This window comes from Pleurodeles waltl, chromosome 2_1, assembly GCF_031143425.1.
Source record: "Pleurodeles waltl isolate 20211129_DDA chromosome 2_1, aPleWal1.hap1.20221129, whole genome shotgun sequence".
Classification (NCBI taxonomy): domain Eukaryota; kingdom Metazoa; phylum Chordata; class Amphibia; order Caudata; family Salamandridae; genus Pleurodeles; species Pleurodeles waltl.
The window spans coordinates 775,898,560-775,916,013 of NC_090438.1; the positions used below are offsets into that span (position 1 = coordinate 775,898,560).

Genomic DNA, 17,454 nt, shown 5'->3' on the forward strand with positions numbered 1-17,454 from the left:
TGCATTTCTGCCACACACTTGCCTCTGACAACACACTTTTTAAAACGTGACAAGCTATGTAAGATTCCACGATAATGTCGCAATTTAAAAAAAAAATCTACAAGGCGGGTGTCAAGTATTGCTTGCCGTGACGCAGCCCGAAATAAGCAGCCTAGATTCAACTATGGGCTGTGGCTCCTCCTCCTCGCCCGCTATTGGCTACCTCATTTCCCGCTCGGCCCTGGGACCGCCATTTTAAAATTAAAAAAAAATACATACGCTTAGCTGCTGCTTGTCGTGCCAGAAAAGACTCAGAGGATTAGACATCTGGGCGCCTATCACCAGCGTTACATCAGCGAGAATAAGGTGAGCGACTAATGATTTTGGTGGCAGTAACCGCCTCCTGGCCTGAAGAGTAGCTGGTTGGGTCTCCTGGCTTCTACCCCAGGACAGCGCCATGGCGGCTTTCTGTCAGCCTCAACTGCCCGTCTCTTTCAGAGGTCTTGTCAGCGCGAGGCCCCTTGTTAAACGACAAAACAGATCGCGCGCGCTAGCCTGAGTGTTGGAATCTTCCAGCGCGCTGGTGCCCTCGGGTTCAGGTCCATCTTTCTACTTAATTGTCCGCGCTGTTTGTCCCTCGGACGTACTAGATTTACTGCGGCTCATCCAGCTTTGTCTTCTCAAATCTGTTTTGGTTCAAGTAGGTTTGGGCCAGTGTGATAATAAATGTATACGTGAAGAACCAATTGCGAAGTCCAGCCTTGATAAATAAACGGGCAGTTGAGGGTTGAAGTAGAAACTGCATGGACCCGTGAAGCGTATACTAGAAGTGGGAAGGGGGCGGTGGGGGGGTGTAGTGTAGATACTGTCAAATGTCGCCGTAATACACCTGAATCAAGGTTGACAAATGTTTCCGCTCGTGTAGGGCGGAAGCCATAGGCCTTTGTTAATCACATACCAACAGAGGGTGCAGAAGCCACCTGGGGCGGGTTGGTAAGGTATTCTCAAGATAGCTTTCAACCCGGGGAAGCATTTTTGAGGAGGATAAGAGAAGGTTTAGTCCATTTAGAATTTAGGCTTATATTTTTCTTAAATCTTTGAAATTGTCCCGAGTTAGGACCGAATCATTCATTAAGTGACTATGACTGCCATGCATAATTTATACAGTGGCAATATGTATAGTCTGAAACTGAAGGGGCTGCGTAGTGTGTCGCACACATGAGACTTGAAAACAAGCCTGGCGTGAAAGGCTTGAGGATATTTGTATTTTGGGGGGGGGGAGGGGTAGAGGCGGCCGGACGCTAGAAAATGATTGGGTTAGTGGCGCAATTTTCTGAACGCTGGTCAAAATACAACTGCTCCCCTGCCGATATTGTTTCACTTTTCTGAATGTCCCAGAGGGAAGTGTTCATACCTGGCACCGGCATAGTAATTGGCGGTCACAAGAGGCACATGTTCGTTCTTTTCGCAGGCATTTCCTTTGCGGTTTGAGTGAGAGTTTTCGGTATCAGCCGCCCTTATTTTTCTTTTCTTTTTAAATACACGCCTCAAATGCTCACCGGTTGCTAATAGCTCATTCTCCCCATGGCAGTGGTACCACCGGCAGCCCTACGGGCAGGTACTTACGGTACCATCCATTCCCCTGGACTGTTGTAGACTCGGGTGCGCCTAATGCCTGCTGTTGCTATGTCCGCAGTGGCAGATTACAACGCTGTGGGAGCCACCGCGTGATCAACGTCAGGTTTCGAGTTGTGGTGCCCATTACTGTATGTTTCTACAACACGAAAACACTTACGGGATAGTGAAGGAGACTGCATTTACACATTGCGGGGCAAGGCTCGGAAATGTCCCAAAAGGAACTCTGCTGCATTCAAATGATTAAAGACTGTGGAAACGCAATAAATGGGTATTAAGGTTTACAAAACACGTCCACGTGCTCAGTTTAGCCTTCCAATCTGCCCAAGCAACACGTTCACCGAAACTTAAACAACAAAGGGAAGTTGATAGCCCGTAAATCACCATCGTGTAATTGTAATCCTTCAGCTCCAAGAAGTGTTTTGGCATGGCCTTTCTTTCACCCTAAACCATGCGTTTCCCACTAACTCCTCAATCAAAGGCTCATCTATAGTTCTACATCATCGAGACGAAAGTGGCCAGGAATAACTCATTCTGAAGACCTAGCCATAATTTTGCATAAACTATTGTCAGAGGCTTCGTTGACTTTTAAGTCGGCACCGCACGTGTCTATTACTTGACACTGGTCCGTGCGAGAGTATTCCTTTTTCGCGCTCCTCAGCAAGCGCCAAACGGGTCTTTGCTCACTTTCCCATGGCAGCTTTTTTGCCTCTTCTCAAATATCGTGTTGCCAGTACTGATCGTTTTGTTTATATCTGGTTTGGAGGATGGAGGACTCGGATTGCCAGATGCATCTTCGCCAGTTGAAGGAACGCTAAAAGGGTTGTCATGGAACAAATCAAACAATTTCACATTCAACTGTGCTTTAGTTTTGTTTGCCGGAGTAAAACGCCTACTTGTTGACAGGAAGGACACCAGCTTTTATTTTCCCCTCAACTGAAATAAACCACTAGCAAGGATCTTAAGTGTCTGCCCTGCGTGCTTAGGTAGGAGACTACCCAACTATGTATGATGTGCACACTTACGAAGGCCTAGCAGTAGACACGTTTTTTTTCTATTGAATCAGCAGCTAACAAATTTGCCCATTGATTTATATAAATCGGTCTCAAATGTATTGCTCCTTTCATGTTTGAACAACTTCGGAAACGAGCATTTGCAATGCAACAGGTCTCGCATTTGCTTGAGCTAAAGCTATTAGTGTTAGACTCCTAACCGGACTTTTCTTGCCACACAAATTAAAAGGGAAAAAATGGGCGCGAGCGCACTATGTAAAACGCAGCGCGATCATGCTCAAATTGAAAAACAAAAAAACCCAGTGCCGTGGCGCTGCGTGGAAATATAAAAATATGAAGTAGTCCGGAAACCATGCTGAAAACATGGAGCCTCGAATGTTTTCAGAAGTTGCAGACAGTGCACTCGAGGAGGGCTAAACACAGGAAAAGGCATGTCTTATGCATGCCTTTCACTGATGAACTCGAGCGGATTTTAAGTCAAGCCCCCGAACCAATGGAAGTGACAGGTGTGACACGGGCGCGGTTAAAAGCCCAAAGAGATTACAAAGGGATTTTTTGCTTGTGCGCTCGACTCCAGAATACAGTATGAAAACAAATCACAATTTAGGCACTTCATCTTTATTGTTTTTCATATATCACTGTGTGTACCAATATATTTCATATTCAAATATGGATGTTTTCTATTGAACAGAAATCCCTTTTACGCCTCAATTATGATGCTAAGTTACATGTCTATATAAGGCCCATAAGCCATTTTATTTAGAGTAGTATGATTGCACAGTCCTGCAAATTGTAATCTTGTTTTGATAGTTGGAAGCTGGATGCAAGGTTTTAGGAGAATAATTAACTCCGTATTGCATTCATTAATTATATCTTCCCCTCCAGGTTGCCTCACACTTCCTCTAGGAGAAGATTCTGCCATCTACCCATTTGCTGTGTTTTTGTTGAATGTAATAGGTGTCTATCACCTGATTAGGTTTCATAGAATTGTATTGAGCGAAAATGCATATATACTGAATAAGATTCACGTATTTTGACATTATGCTCCAACTGACTCTTTTCTAGTGAGAACGCTGGTCAGTTGAAATGGCAAATGTTTTTATTTATTTGCTTTGCTGCTTACTATGATTGCCTTAAACACATGCTCGGCTAGAGGGCTTCCTAGCCTGTTGTGTTTACCACCAATTGAAAATCAGCATTAAAGTGGAAGAATGCCAAACCTGCACCAGAGGGACACATTGTTGAGGGCAAGGTCCAGTTTGTATGGAACTAGCATGTGGAAGGAAGTATCAGCGGTCACTCAATGAGTCACTGTTTTTCATGATTGCACAGCACAAAAGGATCAAAGGTCACTCCGTGAGTCATTGACTTTCGCGATAGCACTACATCAATGCAACCTTTAATGTGCTTTTTAGTTAGCTAATTCTTATTGATCAGTCTGCTTGCAGGTACACACAAGACTTATGGTATTCTCTAGGTATTATTTTGTTTTTTTTATTTTTATTTTGTTTTTTAATAATTAAGACTTCGTATAAGTTGTTTGTCAGTCCTTCAATTACTCACCACCCGTGAGAGTTATCATGTTCTAAAAATTTTCGCCAGCCTAAGGCTTGCTGCTGAACAGGGTCATGATACCTAAAAGAATCATAGACTTAAAATAATTGAATGGGCTGACATATGCCCCCAAGCACTAAAACAAGCTCATCAATATGCTTTACTTTCACTTTGGTGTAATGACATTCGCATGCCCTGCGTGCTGATAGTCATTACAAAAAGGAGAAAATGCTGGGTGGAAAGGGCGGGGGGAATCTCTTCCAGAGTAGCTTGAGTTCAAAATGAAGGACTCTCTCTAGTGCACCCACATTTAAAGGGTTAAGAGGAAGGTGAGCTGTTGAGCTTGTTCCGTTGTTTAATAGTAACACCATATGTTATGTCTTTTAGCTAGATTATCGTTTAACCTTCTGACTTCTGTGGACCCCCACTGAATCATTAGTGGTATCTGCGGACAACCACCTAGCCATTATTCGAACCTGGGGACCCCACAGACTATTGTCCTCAATACACTTTACAGACCCTATTGTATCCTCAGACCGCAGGTTAAGAACCAATGTGCCAGATTATTAGTGAATACAATTTTTACGTTATGATTGAGGGCGGGAGCTTTGCATTTGTATGAGTTATGACTTAGGGAGATTTTTGGGTAATTAATAAATTGCAAAGTTTAAACAACTCTGAAATTTCAGGGTTTTTTGTTTTGAGAGCATGGCATACCTTCAATTTACCTTGCATTATTTCTTCGATAAACTGTATTACACTGGCCTCAATAGTTATGGTTAGATGAGAGTTTTCGTTATAAAGCCTTTTTGGTTTTTATCAACCTTTTGTGCAGTTTGAATATGCGCAAAACCTTCCAGAATCATTTCCACTTACAATTTCTTCGTGGCATGCTTTGTGCAGATCGCTCATGCAGGGGCCACAAAAGTGCTGTTTCCCATTTTAATTCCCATCAGATTTTTTATTTTATTTTTTTAAAATGTTTTTTTTTTTTTTTTCCCCTCTACAGAGTAAAATAAATTTGTTATGAAAGTATAACTTAACTCAAGTGTCTGCTTGGTGTAAATTCCTCATGAGTTGGCGTTTAAAACCTGTGCCCAGGTTGGCTGTGAAGAGGTTACCTTTTTTTTTTTTTTTTTATTTTTTTTTTAAGATCTGGACTGTTAACTTGCTGATCTATACAAAACCTAAACTGCTTAACTCCGTGACTTAAAGTTAAAAACCAAAAAAATACCTCCAGTCCGATTGGTTGAGTGCTTGTTCTTCCATCCGCAATTTTGGAATTTAAACTATTGGATTAGCTTGATGAAACACCAGGAAAAAATGTTGCTGCTGCTATTACAGAATGTGGAGACTCTACACCCTGAGAGTAATAATGAAAGGGCTTCTTAGTGGGCAGGGTAAACACACCTTGATTTCCCCCCCAGCCCCATTTGGGTTCCCCAAAGGGACCCTTACTAGTGGTTGGTTTTTATTTAGAACAAAAACAGCTCTTCCTTCACAATTTTGCACTCATTCTGTTCCCATCGAGGGGCTGTGAACATGGCTTAAGTTTCACAGGCATGGTGGCCACATTCCCACAGCAAGCATCACAGACTTACATTGGCTAATTGTAGTTGTGGCTATAGTTCCGGAATCGCATATCCTGAAAAGGTTCCTGCAGCCACCTAGTGGTCAGAATCTGTTCACATTCGCTGTACATGGCCAAAGACCTTTTGTAGCAGGGGTTAGTTGCTCAGTGGATGGTGGATGCAGGGCTTGGCCTGAGATGTATTCTGTGGTTTGCAGTGTGCCCATCCCCACTGTGTATCCCCACTGTGTATGGCCAGAGGCTGTGCACAATACAGATTGGGCTACCAGAGGAAAGAGGATTGCCTGTTGTGGCTGGAGACCAGGTCCTGTAGGGAACTTACATTGTACGTGGCAGTCTGCAGTGATCTGTGCATTTTGGAAGAAAAACATTCTGAGAAGCCAGCCGAAGCCAATTCTGTTTAATGCAAAACAAATATAGCACGTGGAAAAAATATTCTAGCTTGAATTGCAGTTTCGGCTCATTGGTGCTTTTCCGTCTGAAGCATACAATACCCTTTTTTACATTTATTTTTACATTTTCAATCTAACATTTATGGAGCACAGCAAATCGCCTGCAAGTCTTGAGGTGCTGGAGCTATATGCTGCTCCTTGGAGGTATAATCTTTTGAATATCCAGGTCTTTAATTCTCATCTGAATCACTGGAGTGACAGTGTGGTCCTGAGGTGCAGGGGGAGGTTGTGCCAATCCTTGGCTGCCAGGTGTGAGAATGAGCATCCTCAGCTGTTGGCTCAACAGATCTGTTTGGTGTTCCTCTGCAAGGGAGAGTGAAACTGATCAGATGTCTCATGGGTTGGTGGAACATCAGGTGTTTGTGCTGGTGGGTCGGCATCTTGAACTGGTATCCCTTCTGAATTGGGAGGCAGTGTAGTTTCTTGAGATGGGGTGTGTTGTGGTAGAGAGTATGAGTCTTGCAGCTGAGTTCTGTGTTGTCAGGGGTGTGTTCTGATTCCCATATGGAGCGTGTTTCCATAGTCCAGTCAGCTGGTAATGATGGTCGTTCTGAAGTTTACTTGAAGCCACCTGAAGATCTCGTGGAGCATGCGAAGGGTGTGGAAGCAGGCAGATAAGACTCATCTTTTTTCTTAATACATAGCTTGCTATCCAGGACGATGCTGAGGTTGTGGGCGTAGTCTTTTGAGTTGGGGGAGGGTGCCGAGCTCTATGGGCTACGATGGTCCATGGTGAGGTGGTGGTTCCAAAGATGAAGACTGCCGAGACAGATACAAACTCCAGTTTGTATCATTGCAACTGAAAGATAAGAATCACAATGCCAGAACAATCCACACTAGTGACATGTTCCCATACTGACATCTTTGGAACGGTTCAATTTCAAATCTGTGTGGGAATCTGGTTCAGACCCCTGTTATTTCTGAAGCTTCCCCATGTTGAATGCTGGACCCCCATACCTGATAGTATTTCCTGCTGCAACCCCTAGTACGGTAGGTGGTCTCTTCGGCAATCAAACATTTTTCCATGCCTCTGGCCATTTGATGAGTATCCATGGTTCTTTTTCACCATGTACAGGGGATGACAAGCTGGGTAACTACAAACCCAACTGTTAACAGGAAAATAAATGTATTTTGGTTTAGGTTAATGGAGAATAAAGTATTTGTCAAATCTGTGGCTGAAAAATATGTGGGTGAAAGGGGTATGATAAGAATGGTGGACAGATTTGGCCCCACAGGGAATTTGGGCTTCGTATGCACAACCGGAGAAACTGGGATTTCCAAACATGCGCCTTTGTTTCTCCAGGACTTCCTCTTTAATCAGTGCTGATTAAAATTTCCCGCAATCACACACTCCCAATGAAATATGGAACTTGGGGCAGCTCAGTATTCTTCCAGCATCAGATTTGTTTAAAGCTCAGACATCGACTGTTAGATTTGTTAACACAATATCAGGTAAACCATCCAAAACATCAGATTCATCTTCAGTATGATGTACACACAATTGAGAGATAAATGGATATTGATAACCGCTTTCAAAGAAAACTTATTGTGTTTAAAAAAAAAAAAAAAAAAAAAAGTCATTTTCAGTGAATCTAGACCGAACAACTTAAAGGTACTTTTGTCAGAAACCACAAAATGTTTGTCAGTAATTGGACCAATGGTAGAAATTGAAGACTGACTTAATAGGCCTTGTAATTCTAACATAAGTCCCCATGGAGGAGTTGGCCATCCCTGAGAGGGGTACGTAGGGAACAGTATTAGGTGATACTGTGGAGTAAGTGGCATCAGTCTCTGAGGAACCTAACATTACCATGAACCTCTGTATCAACATAAAGACCCTTCTGGGCAACTGACCTTGCAGGCACCATTACTCCTCTTGTCCCTCCTGTGCACCCGTATGCTTCATACTAATCCTCACCATGAGGACCTTGGGCCATCATTTGATGTGGTGTGTGGTCTAGTTGCTGGTCAAAATAATTACTGTTCTTTAGAAGCCTCCACCTCTCTGGGTTTGCGTGCTGCCACAGAATGCCCTGTAACCTTTAAGTGGTATTAAACTGCTGTAACTGTTCAACCATCAACATGGTTTTAGTATCCTTTCGTTGCTTCTTTTTATTAAGCGCCCCCCCCCATCCACAACATCCAAAGCAATATTAAGCATTGGCCAATATCTTATCAAGTGGTTCCACTGACAAGCAAGAAATAAGTATCTGGAGGCATTTCTTAACTGTAGGCAGTAAACCTTGTACAAATGCAAGGACTAGGGCAGAAGTAGAACCAGGTTCATCGATTTCCAACCCAATATGGGTTTTAAAAGCATTTAACTTCTCATGATGACAATGAACAGATTAATCTATATATATATTTTTTTTCTCCTACCTGAAATATTTGATTTTAATCCGTACAATTACTAGGAACAAATTGATTGAGACATTCAATTTGTGGCAGGTCCAAAGTGTCCTAGGAAAGGGAACCATTGGCTTGTCTATATGGCTCTTCCTTTGGGCACTACACGTTTTGATCAGTTTTAACCTTCGCCCGCAGTTCTGAAGGTATAGTCATGGAAAACCATAGTATCTGGGTCTTTCCTGGCCAAGTCACCTAATTTCAATCAATACCTTTTCTACTTTCGAAAACCATGCGTCTCGTCAATTAGAACATCTATCTTGGCCTATGGGCTATAACCGTCTGACGTGTAACATCTCTGATTTTTGCCTCTTCAGTTTATTTTCCTTTTTGTTGTCCTTTATCTCTTGTACCTTCCTTTATCTCTTGATCACATTTGTCCACCTCATCTCTCCATTATTGTATTTTTGGATACAGTTAACTTATCAAAGACCTAGCTTCCTTCCTATATACCATACTCCTTTACCCAGTGTCAGTCATTTAATTCAGCATCCCAGGGTGCTAGTAATTGCTGTTTAGCACCTGTAGGAGGCTGGCCCGACTTGTAGTGGGTACCAGAGGTACTTGCATCTTGTGCCAGGTCCAGTTATCCCTTATTAGTGTAGAAGAGGTGTTTCTAGCAGTTTAGGCTGATAGAAGGTAGCTATGGCAAAGCAGCTTAGGCTGAACTAGGAGACATGTAAAGCTCCTACTCTACCACTGGTGTCATATGCACAATATCATAAAACACAATACACAGAAGTACTAAAAATAAAGGTACTTTATATTTATGACAATATGCCAAAAGTATCTTGGTGAGTACCCTCAGTATGAGGATAAAATATATACACAAGATACATGTACACAATACCAAAAATTTGCAGTAATAGCAAAAGGAAGTAATGCAAGCAATGTAAAGTTACAGTAGATTGCAATAGGAGCACATAGGTATAGGGACAAACCATATACTCCCAAAAGTGGAATGCGAACCACGAATGGAAACCAAACCTATGTGAGCTTGTAGAGGGTCGCTGGGACTGTAAGAAAACAACAGTGAGGGTTAGAAAAATAGCCCACCCCAAGACCCTGGAAGGTAGGTGTAAAGTGAACCTACTACCCCCAGAGAGCACAGAAACCGTGATAGGGGGATTCTGCAGGAAGAACAAACACCAGCAATGCAACAGTGGATTTCCAGACCTGAGTACCTGTAAGATAAGGGGACCAAGTCCAAGAGTCGCGACGGTGTCGAGAGTGGGCAGGAGCCCAAGAAATGCCAGCTGAGGGAGCAAGGAAGCTGCCACCTGTTGGAAGAAACTTGGTGTTCTGCAAGAACGAAGAGGACTAGGAACTTCCCCTTTGGAGGATGGATGTCCCACGTCGTGAAGAAGCTTGCAGAGGTGTTCCCATGCAGAAAGACCTCAAACAAGCCTTGCTAGCTGCAAGGGTCGCGGTTAGGGTTTTTGGATGCTGCTGGGTCCCAGGAGGGACCAGGATGTCACCAGTTGGATGAGGAGACAGGGGGCGCCCAGCAACGTAGGGAGCTCTCACAGAAGCAGGCAGCACCCGCAGAAGTACCTGAACAGGCACTTGGAAGAAAAGTGAACCGGAGTCCACCCGAAGTCAGAAAAGGGAGTCCCACGACGCCGGAGGACAACTCAGAAGGTTGTGCACTGCAGGTTAGAGTTTCGGGGACCCAGGCTTGGCTGTGCACGAAGGAAATCCTGGAAGAGTGCACAGGAGCCGGAGCAGCTGCAAATCACGCGGTACCCAGCAATGCAGTCTAGCGTGAGGAGGCAAGGACTTACCTCCACCAAACTTGGACTGAAGAGTCACTGGACTGTGGGAGTCACTTGGACAGAGTTGCTGAGTTCCAGGGACCACGCTCGTCGTGCTGAGAGGGGACCCAGAGGACCGGTGATGCAGTCTTTTGTTGCCTGTGGTTGCAGGTGGAAGATTCCGTCGACCCACGGGAGATTTCTTCAGAGCTCCTTGTGCAGAGAGGAGGCAGGCTACCCCCAGAGCATGCACCACCTGGAAACAGTCGAGAAAGCCGGCAGGATAAAGCGATACAAGGTTGTTAGTAGTCGTCTTGCTACTTTGTTACCATTTTGCAGGCGTCCTGAGCAGTCAGCGGTTGATCCTTTGGCAGAAGGTGAAGAGGGCGATGCAGAGAAACTCTGGTGAGATCCCCAAAGCAGAGACCCTAAATAGCCAGAAAAGGAGGTTTGGCTACCAAGGAAGGAGGATTGGCTACCAAGAGAGATAAGAGCCTATCAGAAGGAGCCTCTGACCTCACCTGCTGGCACTGGCCACCCAGAGCAGTCCAGTGTGCCACAAACACCTCTGTTTCCAAGATGGCAGAGGTCTGGGACACACTGGAGGAGCTCTGGGCACCTCCCCTGGGAGGTGCAGGTCAGGGGAGTGGTCACTCCCCTTTCCTTTGTCCAGTTTCGCGCCAGAGCAGGGCTGGGGGATCCCTGAACCGGTGTAGACTGGCTTATACAGAGATGGGCACCATCTGTGCCCATCAAAGCATTTCCAGAGGCTGGGGGAGGCTACTCCTCCCCAGCCTTCACACCTATTTCCAAAGGGAGAGGGTGTTACACCCTGTCTCTGAGGAAGTCCTTTGTTCTGCCTTCCTGGGCCAGGGCTGCCTGGACCCCAGGAGGGCAGAAACCTGTCTGAGGGGTTGGCAGCAGCTGCAGTGGAGACCCCGGAAAGGCAGTTTGGCAGTACCTGGGTTCTGTGCTAGAGACCCTGGGGATCATGGAATTGTCCCCCCAATGCCAGAATGGCATTGGGGTGACAATTCCATGATCTTAGACATGTTACATGGCCATGTTCGGAGTTACCATTGTGACGCTGTACATAGGTAGTGACCTATGTACAGTGCACGCGTGTAATGGTGTCCCCGCACTCACAAAGTCCGGGGAATTTGCCCTGAACGATGTGGGGGCACCTTGGCTAGTTCACCAGGTGAAGGTTAGACGTATAGGTGACTTATAAGTTAAGTGCAGTGGTAAATGGCTGTGAAATAACGTGGGCGTTATTTCACGCAGGCTGCAGTGGCAGGCCTGTGTAAGAATTGTCAGAGCTCCCTATGGGTGGCAAAAGAAATGCTGCAGCCCTTAGGGATCTCCTGGAACCCCAATACCCCGGGTACCTCAGTACCATATACTAGGGAATTATAAGGGTGTACCAGTATGCCAATGTGAATTGGTAAACTTAGTCACTAGCCTGTTAGTGACAAATTTGGAAAGCAGAGAGAGCATAACCACTGAGGTTCTGGTTAGCAGAGCCTCAGTGAGACAGTTAGGCATCACACATGGAACGCATACAGGGCACATACTTATGAGCAATGGGGCCCTGTCTGGCAGGGTCCCAGTGACACATAGACTAAAACAACATATATACAGTGAAATATGGGGGTAACATGCCAGGCAAGATGGTACTTTCCTACGCACCAGGGTGCCACTGAGCAAAAGAGAAGAGCATAAGTTTGTGCTCTATATCCCAAATCTCGTGCACCATCCCATTCATTGCTCTTTCCTTCAATGCGACCAATTCCTGAATCCTCTCCACTTTGTAGCAAACATTGGACTAACTCCCTCCCTCTCTCAATCTCTTGGTGTCACTCTTCGACCTGTTCCCCTCACCTTTTTCCTGATCCTACCTTTACCTTTCTTTCTCTCACTCTCTTCATTGCCTGCCTGAATCACACTGTAGAGAGGAGGCCGTCTATCCAAAAGTCCCTCTATTATTAGGGTCGAGCCTGCGTTGCATGCGTATCGCAGCAAGACTTGTGTTTAGAAAAGGGCTCGGAGCCATGTCAACTTCACGTCAGTGTTTTTTATTGGTTCATGGGCTTGCCTAATAAAATCTGCTTGCTTTCATTAGTCGAAGGCACGCATAAGTCATTCCTGTTCCGGAGGCTAGCCCTCCTCGAGCGCAGCGACCAAGTACAGAAAACATGCGAGGCTCGCTGTTTTCCATCGGGCTCGTGGACTTCTTTTTCTCTAATTTACTAGCGTGATCTCGCTTGGCAGAAGTCGAGCGCTTTACATAGTTAATTTCACTTTATCGGGTTACGTACATAAATGCACTTTTGCCCGATAGGTGAAAAGTCGGGTTAGGAGTTTACAACGCGATCAGCTCTAACATGAGCAAACGCGAGACCCGTTGCATTGTAAATGCTCGTTAGATCTGCCGCCGCCGCCGCCTCCTCCTGTTGTGGCCCCAAAGGCTGTGCCACAAACCTTACTTTCTGCCAAAACTTATTTGCACCAGTATCCCTTATGCTTCTGCACACTCTTGGACTGTCTAAAGTCATATAACTCCTGTTTCAGTGTATTACATACCAGCTCCTTTTTCACATACTTTGGTTGAGTGACATGTGTCCCATTCATTGAAGGAGGTAAGTAACTTTCACTTGTAGGAAAAGGCATAAGAGAACATTTTTCCATTCATCAGATTCCATAGTTCTCCATGGATATTTTATGCTGACTAGGGGCACTCCTAAGGCAATAGCGTAGGACTTACTCAGTGCTGTTTCATGCAATATTATTCTTGTAATTTGTGGGTGTCTCTACTTTGAGTTTGGTTTAGTAAGGGGTTGCTGGAAGTGAGGGAGGGTTTATCATGTGTGAAATTAATTTACCAGAATGTCCTAAGTGAGCAGTTTTGCATTGCCAATCCTGTCATTCTCCTCTTTGGATTAATCCCCTGGAGTGGTAGCTCTGAAATGCCATGCCCTCTGAAAATACCTAATTTTTCATGGACTGAATTCCAGGGGGATGTATGGTTTCACACGTTGAATAGTAACTTTTGTTTTTAAAATTCTATCTTTAGTTATGGCCACCACACTTGCAGCAGAAGGTGTTGTAGATGCAGAAGAATCTGAAATGAAGGAGACACCAGAGGAGGAAGGTGGTGAGGAGCATGATTTGGAACTAAAGCGTGATTCTTCTGATGAAGAGGAGACCAAGCACAAAGCAGATTCTGAAGAGGAGGAGGAAAGCAATGAAGAGGGTTATGATGAGGAAGAAGAAAAAGGTACATGGTTTTAGCCTCCACACACACGTTCTGCTTTATCAACTTGTTTTCATTACTTTATTTGTAAGAATAGCACATCCTATATCGAAGATCAAAAAATAATCTGTGGAGGGAAAACTAGTGGTAGTTCAAAACATAGTAAATGGTGCGTTAGAGGATATACAGATGGAAACACAGTGGTTTAATTTTAAGTATCTCAATAGCAACCTCAAGAGGACCATGATGTAGAATTTCAGGACTAAAGATGTGCAAGTGTTTAACATGTTGGCAGCCCTTTTTGACAATTTCAAGCTTAATGATGCCTCCTTATCCCTTTTCATGTATTATCTATTGTTGCATAGTATGCAAGTTGTGCGCTAGTGTGCTGTTACTTTACTACTTGTGTGTTTAACATACTCACTTTTCGCAATTAAAGTGTAATTTTCTTGTAATGCAATTAAAACTTAAAGCACTTAAAGAGCACTCGGACATTTGGAGGTGTCATGGCAAAACCTAACTTTCACATTATGACACAACTTGCGCCAGAGTTGCTGTTTTTTGTTAAATGTCCCGAGAGCTTGCATACAACTGTCTGACCTCCTACCAGTTCACCTTCATTGTGGGTTATCTGTGAACCCAAACGCCATTAAGTACTTTGTATTGTAGGTAGTGTGGCATCCTTAATAGGACTGGTTGGGGGGGGGAAAAAAAAAAGATGCAACATGCCGTTTCACGACCATACCTTTTCAGTTTATGTTCGGAACCTTAGGTTTTTTGCCCTTGCTGGTCAAAGAGCTGTAGGTGCTACAATTTGGGTTTTTATAGGCGCAGGTGAATATTTATTTTGTTTTGCACTGCATTCTACACAATGACATCTGTTTTTATTACTTGTACAGAAAAGAGCCTAATTGTTGAAGGGAAGAGGGAGAAGAAGAAGGTAGAACGCCTGAGTTTGGAAATGTCTGTTCAGAAAAAAGGAGAAGAGGTGGTTGAAGGCAAGTTTTGATAACTTTTGTATCTTAGGCCATTATGAGACTTTATTCAATCATTACAATAGTTGATTTATCAGATGGAGGACCGAGGTTACCATCCAAGGGCACCACCCAGCAGCCTTCAGTGTTTGCATTTTGGAAAAATATATAACTGGGTAGGAGGCATGTACAATGTAAACCTGTTTAATTACTGTGTATGTGAAGACCAATGGGATAGGAATGTGGGGGCACAGCATAAATCTACTCTAATGAACCATTCAATAAGTGACAATGATTCAGCAATCGTGCAGAAGTGTCTCGAAACATGCTGTGAAAATCGGAGTATTGTGTTTTTAGAAGTCATCCACCTCTTTTGCTCCAGTGCAGACAATATTAGGTGGGGTCACACACTATTGTATTACGTGCCTTCTAATACTGAACTGTGTAGAACTTTGATATAGATTCCCAGTCTTAAGTTCAGGTACCACTACTAGCATATGATCACTCTGCAGAGCTTTGACAAGGTTGGAAACTTGTTTATTATACTAAATTGGGAAGTTTTTAACAGAATATGCCTTGGAATAGACATGAAGCAGCGTATAAGTGCCACGTAAATCCCCATACAAAATGACATGCCTTGAGAAGATACACAGCTACTTTACTCCCCGTAAGTAGCCCAGTGGAACACAAGTTTTGTGTCGCCCCACCCCCTCCCACCCCTTTTGCCGATTGATAAAAACAAAGCAATTGGCAGGTTAGGGTCTCTTAAAGTAATTTAACTATTCCCATTGATTTGAATTAACTTTGCTTGATTATCTTAATTGCAACCTACTGTATGAAAATGTATTCAACTTTCACTCTAATTATCTTGTTCCTGCAGGAAAGGGAGTGAAACTTGTAGATATTGAACGGGTACAATACTTTCTGAAGAAGAGGAAGTCTGACGAGCTAAGAGTTTTACACAGATTACTTTTCAACAGGCTTGGAACAGTAAGTGCTGCATGTGTATGTGATCATTCATGCTATCTAATTACCATTTAATACCATTTCCATGCAGTTAGGGATATTGTTATGCAGTGTTTTGTAAGGTTAGCTGTAGTGCTACAATGGAATTGAGCGATCATGTTGGGATGAGTTCATTTATATATTGTTTATAAAGCATATGTTCTTACGGTATAGCATAACTTTGAATGAGTTCTATTGTTAATGGTACTACCTACTATTGGGGTTTCCCGTTTCTCCTTCATGCCCATAAGTCTGCTTTTTTTCCCTCCAGCCTGTAACTATGGTTTGATTCCAATGCTCACAATTCATTATATTAAGACTTTTACTAGACATCGTTAAACGTAATTGTTTTGTTATTCTTAGAGTCATCTATTAAAGAAGAACATTTCCCAGTTCAGTGGCTTTCCATTTGAAAAAGACAGTGACCAGTATAAAAAGAAAGAAGAAATGTTGAAGAAGTAATTATTTCTTTATAATATTAATGCTTCATTGTTGTGACTTGTTAAATTACAGCTTGTTTAGTTTACTTTGTTCTTAGGACAGCACTTTAAATTCTGCAGAACCATTAAATACTACTTTGGTGTTGTCAAAATTAGACCAGTTAATTATCACATGTTTAGCAGCTGAGACACAGTGCATTTCTTGCTAGTGTAAGAGCCGAAAGTGAGTTCAGGCAGTGGATCGAGTCTTTTGGGAAATAGGCTCTACACACACTCCCACTCTCGTGTTTTCAATCCTAAAGAGAAATGAACTTCCTTTGGTGTGTCTTAAGACACCAGGTTTCTCTAAAAGTGTAAGACCTAGATCTCCCTTTATCACCTGCTGAATCCCACTGTCTGTTGCAGTTCTATTTTGGTTTAATATGTAGATGCCACTATATCTGTATGTTAATTCGCCATTTTCCATACTGAGGTATTTTACTTCTGATAGTGGAGAATGATACTGGGATTTCTACGCTATGTAGGTCTGTCTCTTAAAATATTTTAGCCCGAGTATACTCTGGTCCCGCAACTGACCTTGAGACTGCAGTCATTTCAATTTTCCATACTCTTTCACCCTGCTCAAGGAGACTATATGCACAGCGCCCCCCCACCCCCTCCAAAAACACACATACAAATGCTAGCGTCTACTTCTAGGAATCTTCAGTAGTCGTCAAACTTGAAGTTTGATCCATGTACAGGATCCCAGAGCACTTATGTAAGATTTCCTTTAGGAGGTGTGGAGGGGAATTGCAACCACCCCCACTAGAGGTGTGTAGTAGATCACCTCCGCTTGTTGCCTAGTCCTTCCCCTTTCTCACCAACCTCGTTCATATTTTCTCTGCATATGAAAAATACTTTCTATCCTTGGCACGTATTTTTCTTGTCTTCAATATGAATGTAGAGGAAAGGGAAAATGTCAGGAAGCATGCAGAACAGGTTGGCATGATTAGCAGTGAGGGGTGTACAGAAAGTAACAGGACTCTGACTTCTAAATACATTTTCTTTAGAGCAAAGCAGTGGTCTCTAAGTGCTACACTTCTCTCCTGTATTGAAAGGCATTTCTAATTACCTAGGGAGTAGGATGGTGGCCTTGGTACTAGGAGTAACTTACTATCTAAGTCGTAATTGTGTTGAAGAAAAATGTGCGCACTCACACTATCCTTTGAGTTGAAGGTTTATAATCGGAGGTGTTATCTTTCTGTACAGATGCAAGAAAGTAATGTTGAAGGTCATTTGTGAAGTTCTAGATTTAGAGAGATCTGGGTCGAATGGTGAACTAATTACGAGAATTATGAACTTCTTAATGGAGCCGAAGCCTTCTGGAAAGGTGAGATGTAGAAAATGTTTCACTTTGGT

General features: G+C 43.4%; 1 protein-coding gene across 1 annotated transcript in view; it reads left to right on the forward strand.

The window, feature by feature from the left end:
- The first annotated feature begins 200 nt into the window (after positions 1 to 200).
- The window catches only part of DEK (DEK proto-oncogene), a 109,090-nt gene continuing 91,836 nt past the window's right edge, over positions 201 to 17,454 (forward strand). The window contains exons 1-6 of the mRNA XM_069218237.1: positions 201 to 345; positions 13,458 to 13,661; positions 14,537 to 14,635; positions 15,492 to 15,601; positions 15,980 to 16,074; positions 17,305 to 17,425. Of these exons, the coding sequence (XP_069074338.1) occupies positions 13,460 to 13,661; positions 14,537 to 14,635; positions 15,492 to 15,601; positions 15,980 to 16,074; positions 17,305 to 17,425 (627 nt within the window). The 5' untranslated portion in view covers positions 201 to 345; positions 13,458 to 13,459. The remainder of the gene's footprint in view (positions 346 to 13,457; positions 13,662 to 14,536; positions 14,636 to 15,491; positions 15,602 to 15,979; positions 16,075 to 17,304; positions 17,426 to 17,454) is intronic.